The sequence below is a fragment of the Dendrobates tinctorius genome, unplaced genomic scaffold (assembly GCF_039654945.1).
Source record: "Dendrobates tinctorius isolate UK_male_01 unplaced genomic scaffold, ASM3965494v1 ptg000357l, whole genome shotgun sequence".
Classification (NCBI taxonomy): Eukaryota; Metazoa; Chordata; class Amphibia; order Anura; family Dendrobatidae; genus Dendrobates; species Dendrobates tinctorius.
The window spans coordinates 697,159-714,885 of NW_027362023.1; the positions used below are offsets into that span (position 1 = coordinate 697,159).

Sequence of the window (17,727 nt, forward strand, 5' to 3'; positions counted from 1 at the left end):
CTGGTTCTCGGAGCGGACGGACGTTGGACCTTGTGCAGGGCTGGTTCTCGGAGCGGCCGGACGTTGGACCTTGTGCAGGGCTGGTTCTCGGAGCGGCCGGACGTTGGCCCCTGTGCAGGGCTGGTTCTCAGAGCGGCCGGACGTTGGACCTTGTGCAGGGCTGGTTCTCGGAGCGGCCGGACGTAGGCCCCTGTGCAGGGCTGGTTCTCGGAGCGGCCGGACGTTGGACCTTGTGCAGGGCTGGTTCTCGGAGCGGCCGGACGTTGGCCCCATGCAGGGCTGGTTCTCGGAGCGGCCGGACGTTGGCCCTTGTGCAGGGCTGGTTCTCTGAGCGGCCGGACGTTGGCCCCTGTGCAGGGCTGGTTCTCGGAGCGGCCGGACGTGGGCCCCTGTGCAGGGCTGGTTCTCGGAGCGGCCGGACGTGGGCCCCTGTGCAGGGCTGGTTCTCGGAGCGGCCAGATGTTGGCCCCTGTGCAGGGCTGGTTCTCGGAGCGGCCGGACGTGGGCCCCTGTGCAGGGCTGGTTCTCGGAGCGGCCGGACGTTGGCCCCTGTGCAGGGCTGGTTCTCGGAGCGGCCGGACGTTGGCCCCTGTGCAGGGCTGGTTCTCTGAGCGGCCGGACGTTGGCCCCTGAGCAGGGCTGGTTTTCTGAGCGGCCGGACGTTGGACCTTGTGCAGGGTTGGTTCTCGGAGCGGCCGGACGTTGGCCCCGTGCAGGGCTGGTTCTCGGAGAGGCCCCTCAGCTAAGACAAGGGCCATTCACCCACAGCAAGCAGAGATCCTGAGAAAAGACAATGAGCAGCTAATAAGAAAGCTGCAGAATCCAGTGTTGTCCCCTCCTGACACGGTGACGTCTCAGGGCTCGGACCTCCGGTCGTCTGTACCCTGTGGTGACATTTTCAGATTTCTGCCCCTCCCCCGCGCTGCGCTGTTACTCCGTCCGTCATCTCATCACTTTCTCACCTCTCCGGAGTTTTCAGGTTCCAGAAGTCTACGACTCCATTATCAGAGAGAATTCTGGGAAATGGAAGGCGATAGCAAAGCACCAGATAAAGCACACCTTCTCCCCCAGTGACAGCGAACTGCGCCACCAGGCCCAGAGGTCAGTGACCCTCCCGAGACCACCGTGTATGTGTGTGTACCCACCCGCAGGGGGCACAACCACCTGAGCTTTGTTATCACCCGCAGGTGGGCGCAGACCTATAACATGGATGTAATGGAGTCATTAGTGCCAGATAAACCCAAGTGTGGATCTTGTGGAGCCGAGGCTGTGAAACGCTGCGCCCGCTGCCAGAGTGAGCGGTACTGCACCAGGTGAGTGCTGAGCGGTGTGCCCGCACCGTCTGAGGGTCCACCCATACCACCGCAAAGTAGTGAGTGCAGCAGAGTAGTGAGTGCAGCTCTGGAGTATAATACAGGATGTAACTCAGGATCAGTAATGTAATGTATGTACACAGTGACTGCACCAGCAGAATAGTGAGTGCAGCTCTGGAGCATAATACAGGAGGTAACTCAGGATCAGTAATGTAATGTATGTACACAGTGCCTGCACCAGCAGAATAGTGAGTGCAGCTCTGGAGCATAATACAGGAGGTAACTCAGGATCAGTAATGTAATGTATGTACACAGTGACTGCACCAGCAGAATAGTGAGTGCAGCTCTGGAGTATAATACAGGATGTAACTCAGGATCAGTAATGTAATGTATGTACACAGTGACTGCACCAGCAGAATAGTGAGTGCAGCTCTGGAGTATAATACAGGATGTAACTCAGGATCAGTAATGTAATGTATGTACACAGTGACTGCACCAGCAGAATAGTGAGTGCAGCTCTGGGGTATAATACAGGATGTAACTAGGATCAGGAATGTAATGTATGTACACAGTGACAGCACCAGCAGAATAGTGAGTGCAGCTCTGGGGTATAATACAGGTGGTAACTCAGGATCAGTAATGTAATGTATGTACACAGTGACTGCACCAGCAGAATAGTGAGTGCAGCTCTGGGGTATAATACAGGATGTAACTCAGGATCAGGAATGTAATGTATGTACACAGTGACTGCACCAGCAGAATAGTGAGTGCAGCTCTGGGGTATAATACAGGAGATAACTCAGGATCAGGAATGTAATGTATGTACACAGTGACTGCACCAGCAGAATAGTGAGTGCAGCTCTGGGGTATAATACAGGAGGTAACTCAGGATCAGTAATGTAATGTATGTACACAGTGACTGCACCAGCAGAATAGTGAGTGCAGCTCTGGGGTATAATACAGGATGTAACTCAGGATCAGGAATGTAATGTATGTACACAGTGACTGCACCAGCAGAATAGTGAGTGCAGCTCTGGGGTATAATACAGGATGTAACTCAGGATCAGTAATGTAATGTATGTACACAGTGACTGCACCAGCAGAATAGTGAGTGCAGCTCTGGGGTATAATACAGGATGTAGGGTAACTCAGGATCAGTAATGTAATGTATGTACACAGTGACTGTACCAGCAGAATAGTGAGTGCAGCTCTGGGGTATAATACAGCAGGTAACTCAGGATCAGTAATGTAATGTATGTACACAGTGACTGCACCAGCAGAATAGTGAGTGCAGCTCTGGGGTATAATACAGGAGATAACTCAGGATCAGGAATGTAATGTATGTACACAGTGACTGCACCAGCAGAATAGTGAGTGCAGCTCTGGGGTATAATACAGGATGTAACTCAGGATCAGTAATGTAATGTATGTACACAGTGACTGTACCAGCAGAATAGTGAGTGCAGCTCTGGGGTATAATACAGGAGATAACTCAGGATCAGGAATGTAATGTATGTACACAGTGACTGTACCAGCAGAATAGTGAGTGCAGCTCTGGGGTATAATACAGGATGTAACTCAGGATCAGTAATGTAATGTATGTACACAGTGACTGCACCAGCAGAATAGTGAGTGCAGCTCTGGGGTATAATACAGGAGGTAACTCAGGATCAGTAATGTAATGTATGTACACAGTGACTGCACCAGCAGAATAGTGAGTGCAGCTCTGGGGTATAATACAGGATGTAACTCAGGATCAGGAATGTAATGTATGTACACAGTGACTGCACCAGCAGAATAGTGAGTGCAGCTCTGGGGTATAATACAGGATGTAACTCAGGATCAGTAATGTAATGTATGTACACAGTGACTGCACCAGCAGAATAGTGAGTGCAGCTCTGGGGTATAATACAGGATGTAGGGTAACTCAGGATCAGTAATGTAATGTATGTACACAGTGACTGTACCAGCAGAATAGTGAGTGCAGCTCTGGGGTATAATACAGCAGGTAACTCAGGATCAGTAATGTAATGTATGTACACAGTGACTGCACCAGCAGAATAGTGAGTGCAGCTCTGGGGTATAATACAGGAGATAACTCAGGATCAGGAATGTAATGTATGTACACAGTGACTGCACCAGCAGAATAGTGAGTGCAGCTCTGGGGTATAATACAGGATGTAACTCAGGATCAGTAATGTAATGTATGTACACAGTGACTGTACCAGCAGAATAGTGAGTGCAGCTCTGGGGTATAATACAGGAGATAACTCAGGATCAGGAATGTAATGTATGTACACAGTGACTGCACCAGCAGAATAGTGAGTGCAGCTCTGGGGTATAATACAGGATCTAACTCAGGATCAGTAATGTAATGTATGTACACAGTGACTGCACCAGCAGAATAGTGAGTGCAGCTCTGGGGTATAATACAGGATGTAACTCAGGATCAGTAATGTAATGTATGTACACAGTGACTGCACCAGCAGAATAGTGAGTGCAGCTCTGGGGTATAATACAGGATGTAACTCAGGACCAGTAATGTAATGTATGTACACAGTGACTGCACCAGCAGAATAGTGAGTGCAGCTCTGGAGTATAATACAGGAGGTAACTCAGGATCAGTAATGTAATGTATGTACGCAGTGACTGCACCAGCAGAATAGTGAGTGCAGCTCTGGAGCATAATACAGGAGGTAACTCAGGATCAGTAATGTAATGTATGTACACAGTGACTGCACCAGCAGAATAGTGAGTGCAGCTCTGGGGTATAATACAGGATGTAACTCAGGATCAGTAATGTAATGTATGTACACAGTGACTGCACCAGCAGAATAGTGAGTGCAGCTCTGGGGTATAATACAGGAGGTAACTCAGGATCAGTAATGTAATGTATGTACGCAGTGCCTGCACCAGCAGAATAGTGAGTGCAGCTCTGGGGTATAATACAGGAGGTAACTCAGGATCAGTAATGTAATGTATGTACACAGTGACTGCACCAGCAGAATAGTGAGTGCAGCTCTGGGGTATAATACAGGATGTAACTCAGGATCAGGAATGTAATGTATGTACACAGTGACTGCACCAGCAGAATAGTGAGTGCAGCTCTGGGGTATAATACAGGAGGTAACTCAGGATCAGTAATGTAATGTATGTACACAGTGACTGCACCAGCAGAATAGTGAGTGCAGCTTTGGAGTATAATACAGGATGTAACTCAGGATCAGTAATGTAATGTATGTACACAGTGCCTGCACCAGCAGAATAGTGAGTGCAGCTCTGGGGTATAATACAGGAGGTAACTCAGGATCAGTAATGTAATGTATGTACACAGTGACTGCACCAGCAGAATAGTGAGTGCAGCTCTGGGGTATAATACAGGATGTAACTCAGGATCAGGAATGTAATGTATGTACACAGTGACTGCACCAGCAGAATAGTGAGTGCAGCTCTGGGGTATAATACAGGAGGTAACTCAGGATCAGTAATGTAATGTATGTACACAGTGACTGCACCAGCAGAATAGTGAGTGCAGCTTTGGAGTATAATACAGGATGTAACTCAGGATCAGTAATGTAATGTATGTACACAGTGACTGCACCAGCAGAATAGTGAGTGCAGCTCTGGGGTATAATACAGGAGGTAACTCAGGATCAGTAATGTAATGTATGTACACAGTGACTGCACCAGCAGAATAGTGAGTGCAGCTCTGGGGTATAATACAGGATGTAACTCAGGATCAGGAATGTAATGTATGTACACAGTGACTGCACCAGCAGAATAGTGAGTGCAGCTCTGGGGTATAATACAGGAGATAACTCAGGATCAGGAATGTAATGTATGTACACAGTGACTGCACCAGCAGAATAGTGAGTGCAGCTCTGGGGTATAATACAGGATGTAACTCAGGACCAGTAATGTAATGTATGTACACAGTGACTGCACCAGCAGAATAGTGAGTGCAGCTCTGGAGTATAATACAGGAGGTAACTCAGGATCAGTAATGTATGTACACAGTGACTGCACCAGCAGAATAGTGAGTGCAGCTCTGGTGTATAATACAGGATGTAACTCAGGATCAGTAATGTATGTACACAGTGACTGCACCAGCAGAATAGTGAGTGCAGCTCTGGGGTATAATACAGGATGTAACTCAGGACCAGTAATGTAATGTATGTACACAGTGACTGCACCAGCAGAATAGTGAGTGCAGCTCTGGAGTATAATACAGGAGGTAACTCAGGATCAGTAATGTATGTACACAGTGACTGCACCAGCAGAATAGTGAGTGCAGCTCTGGTGTATAATACAGGATGTAACTCAGGATCAGTAATGTATGTACACAGTGACTGCACCAGCTGAATAGTGAGTGCAGCTCTGGACACACCCAGGAAGAGGAGGAGCGTCGCAGCTGAGCGTCTGCAGGCTGGGATTTTGCTAAGCTCCTGGGAAGGGAGGTTTTTTTTTCCTGCAAGGACTTTCCATCTGCCCCCTTCCCAGGAAAGAGGACTCTACCTGGGACTGAGCGCCGGGGCTGTGCCCCTGCCTCCCACCCCCCGGCAAGCCAGCTGGGGGTGGGGGGCCTCATCCACCACCAGGAGGCCCAAGGCACAGCCAGCCAGTCCCAGGGATGGGGAAAAAGCGGACACCAGGGGTCCGCAAGGCTCCAGGGTCCGGGACCCCTGAAGTGAAGGCTGTGGCGGGCCCTTCCCCCGGAGGTGCAGCAGCCGGCAGAGGTGAGGCGGGGCCCCCCCTTAACATCTGGGGCTCCAAGGCTGCGGGAGAGTTGGCTACCACCTACGCGTCCCACATCCATGCCCACCTCTCCGAATATGAGGAGGCCGGGAAGCAGCTGAGGAGACTTCGGGGGGAGTTGGAGGGAGTCAGGATAATATCTAAAAACAGGCACCGTACCTCAAAGAAAGCGGAGGTCGCCGCCACAGTCCAGCGGCTGGAAGAGGAGATTCGGGCCCTGGAGGACCGGCGAAGTACCATCATGGCCGGCAGCGGCCCCTTCCAGGAGAAGCTGCGGAACGAGGACCGGTTCAGGGCCATGGCCGGTGGGTCTCCTGGGGGGTCAGGAGGCCCCACCCAGGTGGAGGAAAGTGAGGAGAAGGAAGAGCAAGATGGCGCCCACACCACACCCGGGCCGCCTCCACCTGAAGACCTGACGGACACCAGCAGGAGTCAGGTAACATGCAGCGGGATAGCCCCTGAGCAAGTGGCCCTCCCGCTGGACTCCAGTAACGCGGAGGAAAGCAGGAGCGAGGGGGAGGATGGAGGGAGTGGGAGTAATACCGAGGGGGGCTGCCTCATCCTCAGGCAAGTGCGGCAGATGGAATCCCCAGCACGGTTTGGCACGCTGTTGTTTGGGTATGAAGTCTGCCCGGAGGATGAGGCAACCGGGAAGAGGAGAAACAGGAGGCGCAGGCGTAAGGCCTCTGAAGGCGTGGAGGAACAACTGGTTTTTGCTCCACTTCCCGGGGCCCCTCTGTCCCGCTGTGTGGAACCCGCTACCCACCCCGGCTCGGGCCCTGTGGTGGGTCCGCAGCGAGGGAGCGGGGAGAGAGATGACTGTTGTGACCTGACTGTCGCATCTGGTGACAGTTCAGACCAGGGCAGCGACATGGAGGTCAGTGCTGGTTGTGGTGGTGGTGTCCAGGCTCAGCCCTCAGTGGCAGGGGGGGCTGGCCTGGCACCAGGTAAAGTTGGTACAGCCAGGGCTGCACCTCCGGCGGCGAGTGCTGGGGCTCCTGGGCCCCCCATGTACGGATCCGCTAAGTCTGGATCGCTAGTGGGGGTCCAGAAGTCTAGGAAGGGCGAGCAAAAAATCAAACAACAACTGAAGCGGTGCAGGGAGCTGGTCGCTCCCATGGCAGCGCCCGTGGTAAGAGCGGGGTCTCCGGCACGTCGACCCAAAAGGGGGTCCGTGCGGGGGGCTCCGCCACCACTGGGCGACAAGGGGGAGTGGCCGGCCCTGCCTGTTGCAAGTGGTGGGCACAGAGTGGCGGCGGTGGTCTGCGAGGGGGGCGGGGCCTCCCCGAGTGTTGCCCGGCCTGCAAAGGCTGTGGCATGCGGGGGGGGGCGTGTCCTCCTCGGCCGCTGTCCCGCTCGCTACGTCCGCGTCACCTGGGGGGGCGTGGCCTCTCAAGGGGTCACTGCTCTGCCCGTGGTGGCCGTGACTGGCGGGGGGGCGTGGCCACGGCAGGCCCGCTGCCCTCTGTCCCACCCACCCTCCCAAGCAGTGCAAGTAAGCTGCCCCCAAAAGCTGGCGGGGGTTGTCGGGGTCCCCAGCCCACCTACCTTCATCTGAGGGTGCGGGGACTCTGGCGCCCCCTGGCAAGCCAGCAGAGGGGGTGAAGAAGGATGCAGGGCAGGGAGCTGTGCCAGAGGCCGTCCCTGCCCAGAGCAAGGAAATCAAAAGAAACTCTGAAAAAGAAAAAAAAATGGTGCTGGAGAAACCAGGAGCTGCTGCTACTCCCAGGCACAGCCAGGGAAATGTGCAGTATGTCATCAGCGCTGAGGCACTTAAAGGGGCAGCAGCACTCCTGGCCAGTAAGGGCAATCATGGAGCACCTGGCCAGCTAGGGCCCCCAGCAGGTGGGAGGGAAAATTGCGGCAAAGGAACTGTTAATGCTGATGTAAATAAAAATGTAAATATAAATAAAATTGGTGCTGAGGAGTATGAGGAGTGCGTGAGTGAATGTGAGAGCGGGGTGACTGATATTTTTGAGGAGTTGTTTGTGGACGTGAATGGGGATGTGAGTGACATGGATGAGGGAGCGAATGTGGCTGAAAGTGCTGGAGTGAATGCTGGGGTGAGTGGGAATAATAGAGTGAATGGGAGAGTGAGTGGGAGGACGAATGAGGGTGCAGGCACAAGTGGTGGTGGGAGGGCTGGCCCATCTGCCCCCCCGGCCGCGAGACCCCAACGTAACTATGCGGGGGCCGCGGCTGGGGGTCAGGGTGGTCCTGGGGGGGTCTCCTCGCCTCCGGGCTCCAGGGACGGCGCTTTGCACCACCGTTTCCTGGAGGCCCTTAAAAGGGGAGAAAGGTCGGTAACAGTAGAGGGGAGGACAGTGGACCTGTCTTTCTGGATAGAGAGACACGGCCTTGCTGCCTTCCAAAATCAAAGGGAGGGAGGGACTGTTTGGTCTCTCCCCACAGCCGGGCAGGGGCCGCCAAGAAGGAATGTGGTCCTTCTTAGGTGGGGGGGCAATGAAGCTTCTCCACCCAGGAGCAAGGTGGTGGAGCTCCTCCTTAAGATGGGCTTCGGGGCGAATGACATCTTTGCCCTGATACATCCTTCGGCGTCCCGCTTCTTTGATGTCAGTTTCGTGTGGCCAGAGGGGCTTGAGCTCTTCTGGTCGAACTACGAGCTGGTGCGAGAGGAGCCCGGATGGCGAGACTTCGTTGCGCAAGCGGTGTCTCGCCAAAATGCCGTCAAGCGAGTGACCGTGGTGACTTGTAACGAGTCGCTCGCAGGCGTGGACATAATGACGTGGCTTTCTCGTTACGGGGAAGTCACCGAGGTCCCAAAAAAGAACAGGGACGAATTTGGCATCTGGTCGGGGGGCTGGACCTTCATGGTAAAGCTGAAGGTTTCCGGCGGCACGGTCACCCACATCCCTTCCTCGGCGTTCTTGGGGAGGGACAGGATCCTGGTCTTCTACCAGGGGCAACCGAAGGTCTGCCACAAGTGCGGCGACCCCACCCACTTCAGCGCCAGCTGCAAGGTGCAGAAGTGCGCGTTGTGTGGTGGGGTAGGCCACCTGGCCGCCTTGTGCAAAGACATTCGGTGCCACCTGTGTGGTGACCTAGGTCACCCGCTCAGCCGCTGCCCTCGCTCTTTCTCCAATACCGCTGCAGGCCCGGTGGGGGGAGACCGTGAGGGGGCAACCTCTGGCGGTGCTTCTGCCGTGGCAGGTGGTGACGGAGGGGGAAGGGCTGAGGGGCCGGTGAGGAAGGGCAACGCTAAGGCAAGGGGCCCCGCGTATGAGCGGAGGCAAGAAAAACGCCATGGAGGCAAGGGGCAGGTGGAGCCTCGGGAAACTGGGGTGATGCCTGCCCCTCCCTCTAGGCCCGTGGCAAAAGCCTCTGAGGCCCTGGGGGAGAGTGCGGTGAGTGAGGAGATCAGGAGGATGGAGAGAGAGGAGAAAGCGGCTGACTCAGACGACTCCTCTCGTTATGAAAGTGTCGACGAGGATGTCAGGGGGCAGCCTACAGCATCAGGTGGCAAAAACAAGCGTGCCAACCGTAAATCGGGAGGGAAGAGGGCTGACAAGTCTTCAAAGTCCCCCCCGCCCCCGACCACAAGAGTGCATACGGAAGGGCCCGCTGACCCCCCTCTGATCAGACTCTCCAACCGGTTCAGCACCCTCGGAGGTTCAGATGATGATCCGCAAGACGAGGGTGCTGGGCCGCGGGTAACACTAGAGGGTCCTTCGGGGGATGGTGGAGTCAGTCCCTCAGGGGGCACTGTTCCTCCTGAGGGGGGGACATGCCTGGAACCCGGGGGCGAGGACACTGGGGGGGGAGGGATGGACACGTCGGGGGCTTCCCTAAAAAGGAAGGTGTCTGACCCCTCCCCAGGAGGAGGTGATAGCGGGGCAGGGAAGAAACTGGCCATCCAACTCGATCACCCATGATGGCTGAACTCGCCCCGTTGACACTGGCGTCCATTAATGTCGCCAGCATTAAGTCAGATGCGGCTCGCTTCACGGCCTTTGACTTTTTCTCCCGGATTGAGGCAGAAATTTTATTTTTGCAAGAGACCAGACTAACGGACATGGGGGCCATCTATAAAGCACGGAGGGAGTGGAGGTGCGGGCCCTCATACTTGTCTCTTGCGGCTGAGCCGTATAGCGGGGTGGCAGTCCTTTTTAAGACTGCAGCTGTTGAATGCCGACGGGTTACTGAGTTGGAAATGGGAAGGTGCCTGATCCTAGATGTCTTCATGAGGGGACAAGAGCTCCGGCTCATTAATATCTACGGCCCACAGTCCAAGTGGGACCGTAAATGTCTCTTCCTGAGGATCAAGCCCTTTCTTTTTACGAGCCGACAGGTGGTCTTCGGTGGGGACTTCAACACCGTTACGAGGTCCCGTGACCGGGGGGGTCCCGGAGATCGCCTGGCTTATGACAGCGTCGCGCTTAATAGCATAGCTAGTGAAGCTCGCCTGGTGGATGTCCACATCCGGCACACCCCAGGCCACGGGGGTTTCACCTACCATAGGGGTAGCAGTAGGTCTAGAATAGACAGGTTTTTTTTGAAGGAGGACGCCATCTTTTCTGCTGTGTCCGCCGTTGAGGTGGAGTTCTCCGACCACTGAATGTTGCAGAGACTTCTCGGATGGGAAGAGGGCTGTGGAAGCTCAATTCGTCCCTGCTGGAAGAAGCGGAGGTGAGACAATCCTTCGAGGATTTTCTTCAGAGCCAGGTACCGCTGTTGGATCTCTGTAGTAGTAAGTCAGAGTGGTGGGAGATCTTCAAAAAGCGGGTGGCGGGGTTCTTCCGTCAGCTCTCGAACCTCAGAAGTCTGAACAGGCACCGCTTGTATCAGGCTCTGGGGAGGAAACTCGAGCAGCTTGTCTCGACTGGAGGTGACCGTGAGGAAATCTCCAGAGTGAAATCTTTGCTCAAGAGGTGTCAGTATGATAGACACACATCTTTAGTTTTTGAGAGGGACTTCGGGAAGTACCGCTCGCCCGACCGACCCTTACAGAAACTGTAAGATGTCAGTGAATTGTAAGATGGTGACAGGACTGATTGACAGTACCGGGTCCCTGAACAGTTCCAAATCAGGGATCCTGGAGGTGGTCAGATCCTTCTACTCGCGCCTCTTGGAAAAGAAGGATCTGGATCGGGATAGGATGTCGGCTTTCCTGGCTGAAACCGTCCCTGAGCCAGGGGGTGATCCCTCTCTTGGTGTTTTGGCAGAAGAAATTAGGGAGGAGGAAGTGAGACTGGCCATTGATGGGCTTCGGCCCAAGAAATCGCCAGGTCCGGATGGCTTAACATCCGAGTTTTATAAGACTTTTAGGGGCTCCTTGGTGCCCCTCTTGACAGGGGTCTTTAATGAGTGTCTATCCTCGGGCACTCTTCCCGACTCAATGAGGAAGTCAGCCCTAATTATTCTGTCAAAGGGTAAAGACCCGTCCCGTATCGAGAATTGGCGTCCCATAGCGCTTCTCGATACGGACCGGAAGGTTCTGGCCAAAGTGCTGTTTAATCGGCTGGTGAAGTTTGCACCCCGGCTCCTTTCAGGGGCCCAGCATTGCTCTGTTCCAGGCCGCAGTACTTTTAGTGCTGTGCTCGGTGTCCGGGAGGCAGTGGAGCAGGGTAGGGCAGGCCACTGGAAGGGGTACTTGCTGTCGTTAGACCAAGCGAAAGCCTTTGACCGGGTCAACCATGAGTACCTCTGGTCCGTCCTTTTGAGGTATGGTCTGCCTGGGAGGTTTGTAAAATGGTTAGAGATCTTGTACCAAGGGGCTGAGACTTTTCCGCTGGTGAACGGTTGGTCAGGTCGCCCTTTTGAGGTGGGTTCTGGGGTCCGTCAGGGCTGTCCGCTGAGCCCGCTTTTATACGTGTTCGCGATCGATCCCTTCCTAAGGAGGGTAGATCGTGGGCCGTTGGCGGGAGTCGGGATGAACCAAGCGGGCTCTGGGTCCTCTCTGAGGGTGGTGGCGTACGCCGATGATGTTTCCCTTTTCGTGTCCTCGAGGGGGGAGGCGGATTGGGTCATGTCAGAGGTAGTGCGCTACTCGGAGGCATCCGGGTCCATGATCAACCGGGATAAGTGTGAAAGTCTCTGGCTGGGAGGGGGAGATCCTAGTTTTGATCTCCCGGACACCCTTCCAGGGCCCCAGGCCACCGCCAAAATTCTAGGCATCGAATTTGGCCCCGGGGACTACCCCCAGCAAAATTGGGAGGGCAGACTTAAGATTGCCGCCCAAAAGGTGGACCAATGGAAGGGTTGGTCTTTGTCCCTAAGGGAAAGGGTTGCCCTGGCTAAAGGCTTTCTGCTTCCCTTGTTAATTTACCTAGGCAGCGTGTGCATCTTGCCAGAACCTCTCTGGACACGGGTCTATAGCCTGTTCTTCCAGCTGTTATGGGGGAATAGGCTCAACCTAATCAAGAGAGAGGTCACATACCGCACGAGGAGACTAGGTGGGTTGGGTATGTCAACCCGGTAGTGTTCTTAGTGAACACCTTTCTTAAAGCCAACATTTCCAACCTCTGGCTAGAGAGGGCTCCTCCGTGGGTAGTCTCCTGCAAGGGTTGGCTTTGGCCCTTCTTCCAGGAATGGGAGACAGGAGGGCAAGTGAAGGACCTCCGCACACCTCATGGGCATCTCCCGGCTTATGCTACCCCGGTTCTGAAGGTGATCCGCCGGTGGGGTCTGGGAATGTGGGAAATCAGGACCATGTCGCGGCAATGCCTTGACAGAAGGGTTCTGTTGACCCATTTCCAGAAGCCCCTGGCCCTTAAGGATTGCCCAGGCTGGGATCTGGAGGTGGGGCTCGGGCTTTTAAATTCTAAGCGGATCCCCACGAAGTTTTGGGACTTGACCTGGCGCTGCTTCCATGGGAGGCTGTATGTAAAGGATAACCTGAAGTGCAGGAAATCCGATGATCGGGGTTGTCCCCGTGAGGAGTGTGGCGATGTGCTGGAAAGCATGGAGCACTTCCTGCTTCAGTGTCCCTTTAATACAGAGGTTTACAACAGGGTGGGGGCTTCCATACGTTGGCCGCGGCTGGCGTCCCTCTCCTATGCCGAGTGGGCCTATGGAGCGTTCAGAACTCTGGGTGGCCGAGACCGGGGCACTTTATTCCTAGTTAGTGTAGTGGTTAGGTTCTACATTTGGAATGCACGGTGCTTAGTTTCGATGCGGCAGAAAGCCCTCCCAAGGGAAGAGGTGGTTAGTAACATCCTGGGTGACCTGGTGAAGGTGCGTTCTTTGGAGTTCGAAAGGTTGGGTGTGAGGAGGGCCTCTTGGCTTTGGAGGGGCCTTTCCTTTTAAAAACGCACTCTAGGGAGAGCTAGATTTTGTGTGAATGTGTTTAGGGACAGCATAAGGTGGTGTGGGTGGTGAGGGACAGAAGTAGGGGCAGATAGGGACATGGAGGGACAGGCACTGAGGGACAGATAGAGAGTTAGTTATGATAAGGTAGGTAGAGTAGGGGCAGGTAAGGACAGATAGGGACAGTTTCTTTAGGGACAGAAGTAGGGACAGTCTTAGTCGTTGAGGGACAGGGTGAATGTGTTAGTGAGGGATGGGGCCTCTAGAACTCCTTTTTCCTGGTGGTGGGCTATTGCATGGCACATCTAGATTTTTGTTTTGAGATAGAGAAATAATGGATATTGGGCTTGCAGGCACTGAACTTGGGCCTGTAAGTAAAGGTTTGTGGTGTGGCATTATTCGGTAAAGCAAATGATGTAATGACATTGCATTGTAATATGTATTGTAGTATGTGTATTGTAGTATGTGTTGTTATTCTTTTCCGTAGTCAGAGGTGCATGGGGGGCGTAGTGAGGTTGGGAGGGGGGTGAATGGGGGGGTGAGAGCGGGAAAAAAAAAGTAAAAGGACCCTAAACCAAGGGGAAAGTGGCGAATGGATATACCATATACCATGGACCATGGAAATTATGGAAAATGGACCATTTTTGAGCACATCAGGGGCAAATGGGTGAGGGTTTTGCTTATGGGCATAAACTTTCGTGCTCATCAGGCCTAGACGTGATAAGGCCATGGACATTTATGGACCTGTGGTGTGGGTGGAGGGAAAAATAATAATAAAAAAAAAAAAATATATGTATGTATAGAGGTGTTAAGCTGGTGTAGGTAATTTTGCCAAAAAAGAATTGGCTAGGTTTATTTAAGGCAGCATGGGCCAAGAATATTATTTTTGTTTTCCTGTATATAGGTATGGGTGGAAGTGTGAATGGGGGTGAAAGATTAAAAACTGTTTTTCATTATTTTATGGGAAAAGTTTTCTGTTGGAAAGTTCCTGCTGGGGGTCCCCTAAGCTGGAAAGCTTGGGGACTATAACAAGTTGCGGTTTTGCACAAGTTTCTGTATGTCCTAAGTGTATGATTAATGTGTGTATTTTGGTTTATGTGTTTTCTTTTCTGGAATGTTGTGTTGTATTGTTTTTGATATTTTATAATAAAAGAGATACAGGATGTAACTCAGGATCAGTAATGTAATGTATGTACACAGTGACTGCTCCAGCAGAATAGTGAGTGCAGCTCTGGTGTATAATACAGGATGTAACTCAGGATCAGTAATGTATGTACACAGTGACTGCACCAGCAGAATAGTGAGTGCAGCTCTGGAGGATAATACAGGATGTAACTCAGGATCAGTAATGTAATGTATGTACACAGTGACTGCACCAGCAGAATAGTGAGTGCAGCTCTGGAGTATAATACAGGATGTAACTCAGGATCAGTAATGTATGTTCACAGTGACTGCACCAGCAGAATAGTGAGTGCAGCTCTGGGGTATAATACAGGATGTAACTCAGGATCAGTAATGTATGTACACAGTGAGTGCAGTGCCATTGTTCGGTGCATTTATGACTTATAGGACGTTTTGCGGTCTCTTTTCTGTCGCAGGCAGTGTCAGGTCAGTCATTGGCAGAAGCATAAGAAGGCCTGTGATCTAGTGAGTTCCGCCATGAAGAAGATGAAGGATGATATGAAGACTCCGATGTGACGCTGTAACTGTGGGAATCGTCGCTCTGCCCCATCTGCCGACCTCATGACCCTTTACATGTCCAAGAGCCAATCGGATTGTGCCGGCTCGCGAAGACTCCACCCCCAGCGCTGACCGGTAGATTTGGTTTCTCGGTGATTTCTGCGTTTGGTTGTAAATATTTGGATTTTGTTTTGTTTCTTTTATTAAATGATTTTTTGGTAATAAATATCTTGTTCTGAGAATGTAGAATGTGATAGCTGCGTTATGTGTCTCAGAGCTGCGCTCTCACATCTCCTCAGACGATCACACCCCGGGAGGACGTCAGCATCACTGCCTGAGTCTCTTGATAAACTTGGCTCCTGTTCACACCATGTTCTCCAGTCTTCCTGCGCTTTTCTGTTGTACAGGGGTGGATTCATGTGACTACTGCTCCCAGCATGCTATGACCGCTGCAGACAGTCGGGGAATGCTGGGAGTGGCTCTGATGTGTTAGAGATGTCATTTCATGAGACATAAATTCTGCGAGGTATCGAGACGCCGGAGAGCGCATCATTGTGGTTTCCTCCCGATGCAGAATGAAGCGCGAGATGATGGGATGTGGCGGCCACAGGACCACATGGTAATGACGTCTGCAGCAGAAGCCATCATCAGGCAGCAGACGGGCCGATCCCTACACACGGGCCGATCCCTACACACGGGCCGATCCCTCCACACGGGCCGATCCCTCCACAGGGCCGCGACACCCCCTCCACACGGGCCGATCCCTCCACACGGGCCGCGCCACCCCCTCCACACGGGCCGATCCCTCCACACGGGCCGATCTCTCCACACGGGCCGCGACACCCCCTCCACACGGGCCGATCCCTCCACAGGGCTGCGACACCCCCTCCACACAGGCCGATCCCTACACACGGGCTGCAATACACCCTACACACGGGACGGGCCACCCCCTCCACACGGGCCGATCCCTCCACACGGGCTGCAATACACCCTACACACGGGACGGGCCTATCCCTCCACATGGGCCGCAACACCCCCTCCACACGGGCCGATCCCTCCTCACAGGCCGATCCCTCCACATGGGCCGATCCCTCCACATGGGCCAAGCTGTTCCCATTAGTTATAACCAAACCTGAGCAAAAAGCTTTGCTCTCCTGGTCGGTGTCCTGTTCATTCTTCTGCTGCCGGCATCCGGGGCCTCGTGTGGGTGACCAGGGTGACAGCCGTAATGAGCTGTAATGCCGGCCATACCGGTTCCCACCTAGTTCTCTCAATGCTGGATATGTGACGCCGCACTGACTTCTTTTCTTTGTGATTTCTTGACTTCAGGAGGAAACAAGCAGGATCTGGCTTGAGGTTCGGGGCGATGGGCGCAGTCGCCCTCAGTAATTAGTAATAGACGCTGCTCTCACTAGATAAAGCGACAGGAAGTTTAGTTCAAATACAAGAAAAAAAAAGTCTGGAGCCAGCGGGGGGCTTCCTGATATTCATGGATGGGGGGATGAATGTCAGCATGATGCTCCTGAGACCTGGGGATGTCAGAGCGACAGAGGAACGTTCACACGAGGAAAGCGGGGCCATTGTTACTACCCCCCTACACCAGACCTAGGGGTCCTATAACTACCCCCCTACACCAGACCTAGGGGTCCTATAACTACCCCCCTACACCAGACCTAGGGGTCCTATAATTACCCCCCTACACCAGACCTAGGGGTCCTATAACTACCCCCCTACACCAGACCTAGGGGTCCTATAACTACCCCCCTACACCAGACCTAGGGGTCCTATAACTACCCCCCTACACCAGACCTAGGGGTCCTATAACTACCCCCCTACACCAGACCTAGGGGTCCTATAATTACCCCCCTACACCAGACCAAGGGGTCCTATAATTACCCCCCTACACCAGACCTAGGGGTCCTATAACTACCCCCCTACACCAGACCTAGGGGTCCTATAACTACCCCCCCTACACCAGACCTAGGGGTCCTATAATTACCCCCCTACACCAGACCTAGGGGTCCTATAACTACCCCCTACACCAGACCTAGGGGTTCTATAACTACCCCCCCTACACCAGACCTAGGGGTCCTATAATTACCCCCCTACACCAGACCTAGGGGTCCTATAACTACCCCCCTACACCAGACCTAGGGGTCCTATAACTACCCCCCCTACACCAGACCTAGGGGTCCTATAACTACCCCCCTACACCAGACCTAGGGGTCCTATAACTACCCCCCTACACCAGACCTAGAGGTCCTATAACTACCCCCCCTACACCAGACCTAGGGGTTCTATAACTACCCCCTACACCAGACCTATGGATCCTATAACTACCCACCTACACCAGACCTAGGGGTCCTATAACTACCCCCCTGCACCAGACCTAGGGGTCCTATAACTACCCCCCTACACCAGACCTAGGGATCCTATAACTACCCCCCTACACCAGACCTAGGGGTCCTATAACTACCCCCCTACACCAGACCTAGGGGTCCTATAACTACCCCCTACACCAGACCTAGGGGTCCTATAACTACCCCCCTACACCAGACCTAGGGGTCCTATAACTACCCCCTACACCAGACCTAGGGGTCCTATAACTACCCCCTACACCAGACCTAGGGGTCCTATAACTACCCCCTACACCAGACCTAGGGGTCCTATAACTACCCCCCTACACCAGACCTAGGGGTCCTATAACTACCCC

At 53.4% G+C, this 17,727-nt stretch overlaps 1 protein-coding gene across 1 annotated transcript in view; it reads left to right on the forward strand.

Moving 5' to 3' along the window:
* ZMYND10 (zinc finger MYND-type containing 10) overlaps nucleotides 1–15,240 on the forward strand; it is a 56,362-nt gene extending 41,122 nt beyond the window's left edge. The window contains exons 10-12 of the mRNA XM_073562541.1: nucleotides 980–1,101; nucleotides 1,188–1,313; nucleotides 14,933–15,240. Of these exons, the coding sequence (XP_073418642.1) occupies nucleotides 980–1,101; nucleotides 1,188–1,313; nucleotides 14,933–15,032 (348 nt within the window). The 3' untranslated portion in view covers nucleotides 15,033–15,240. The remainder of the gene's footprint in view (nucleotides 1–979; nucleotides 1,102–1,187; nucleotides 1,314–14,932) is intronic.
* The last annotated feature ends 2,487 nt before the right edge of the window (nucleotides 15,241–17,727 follow it).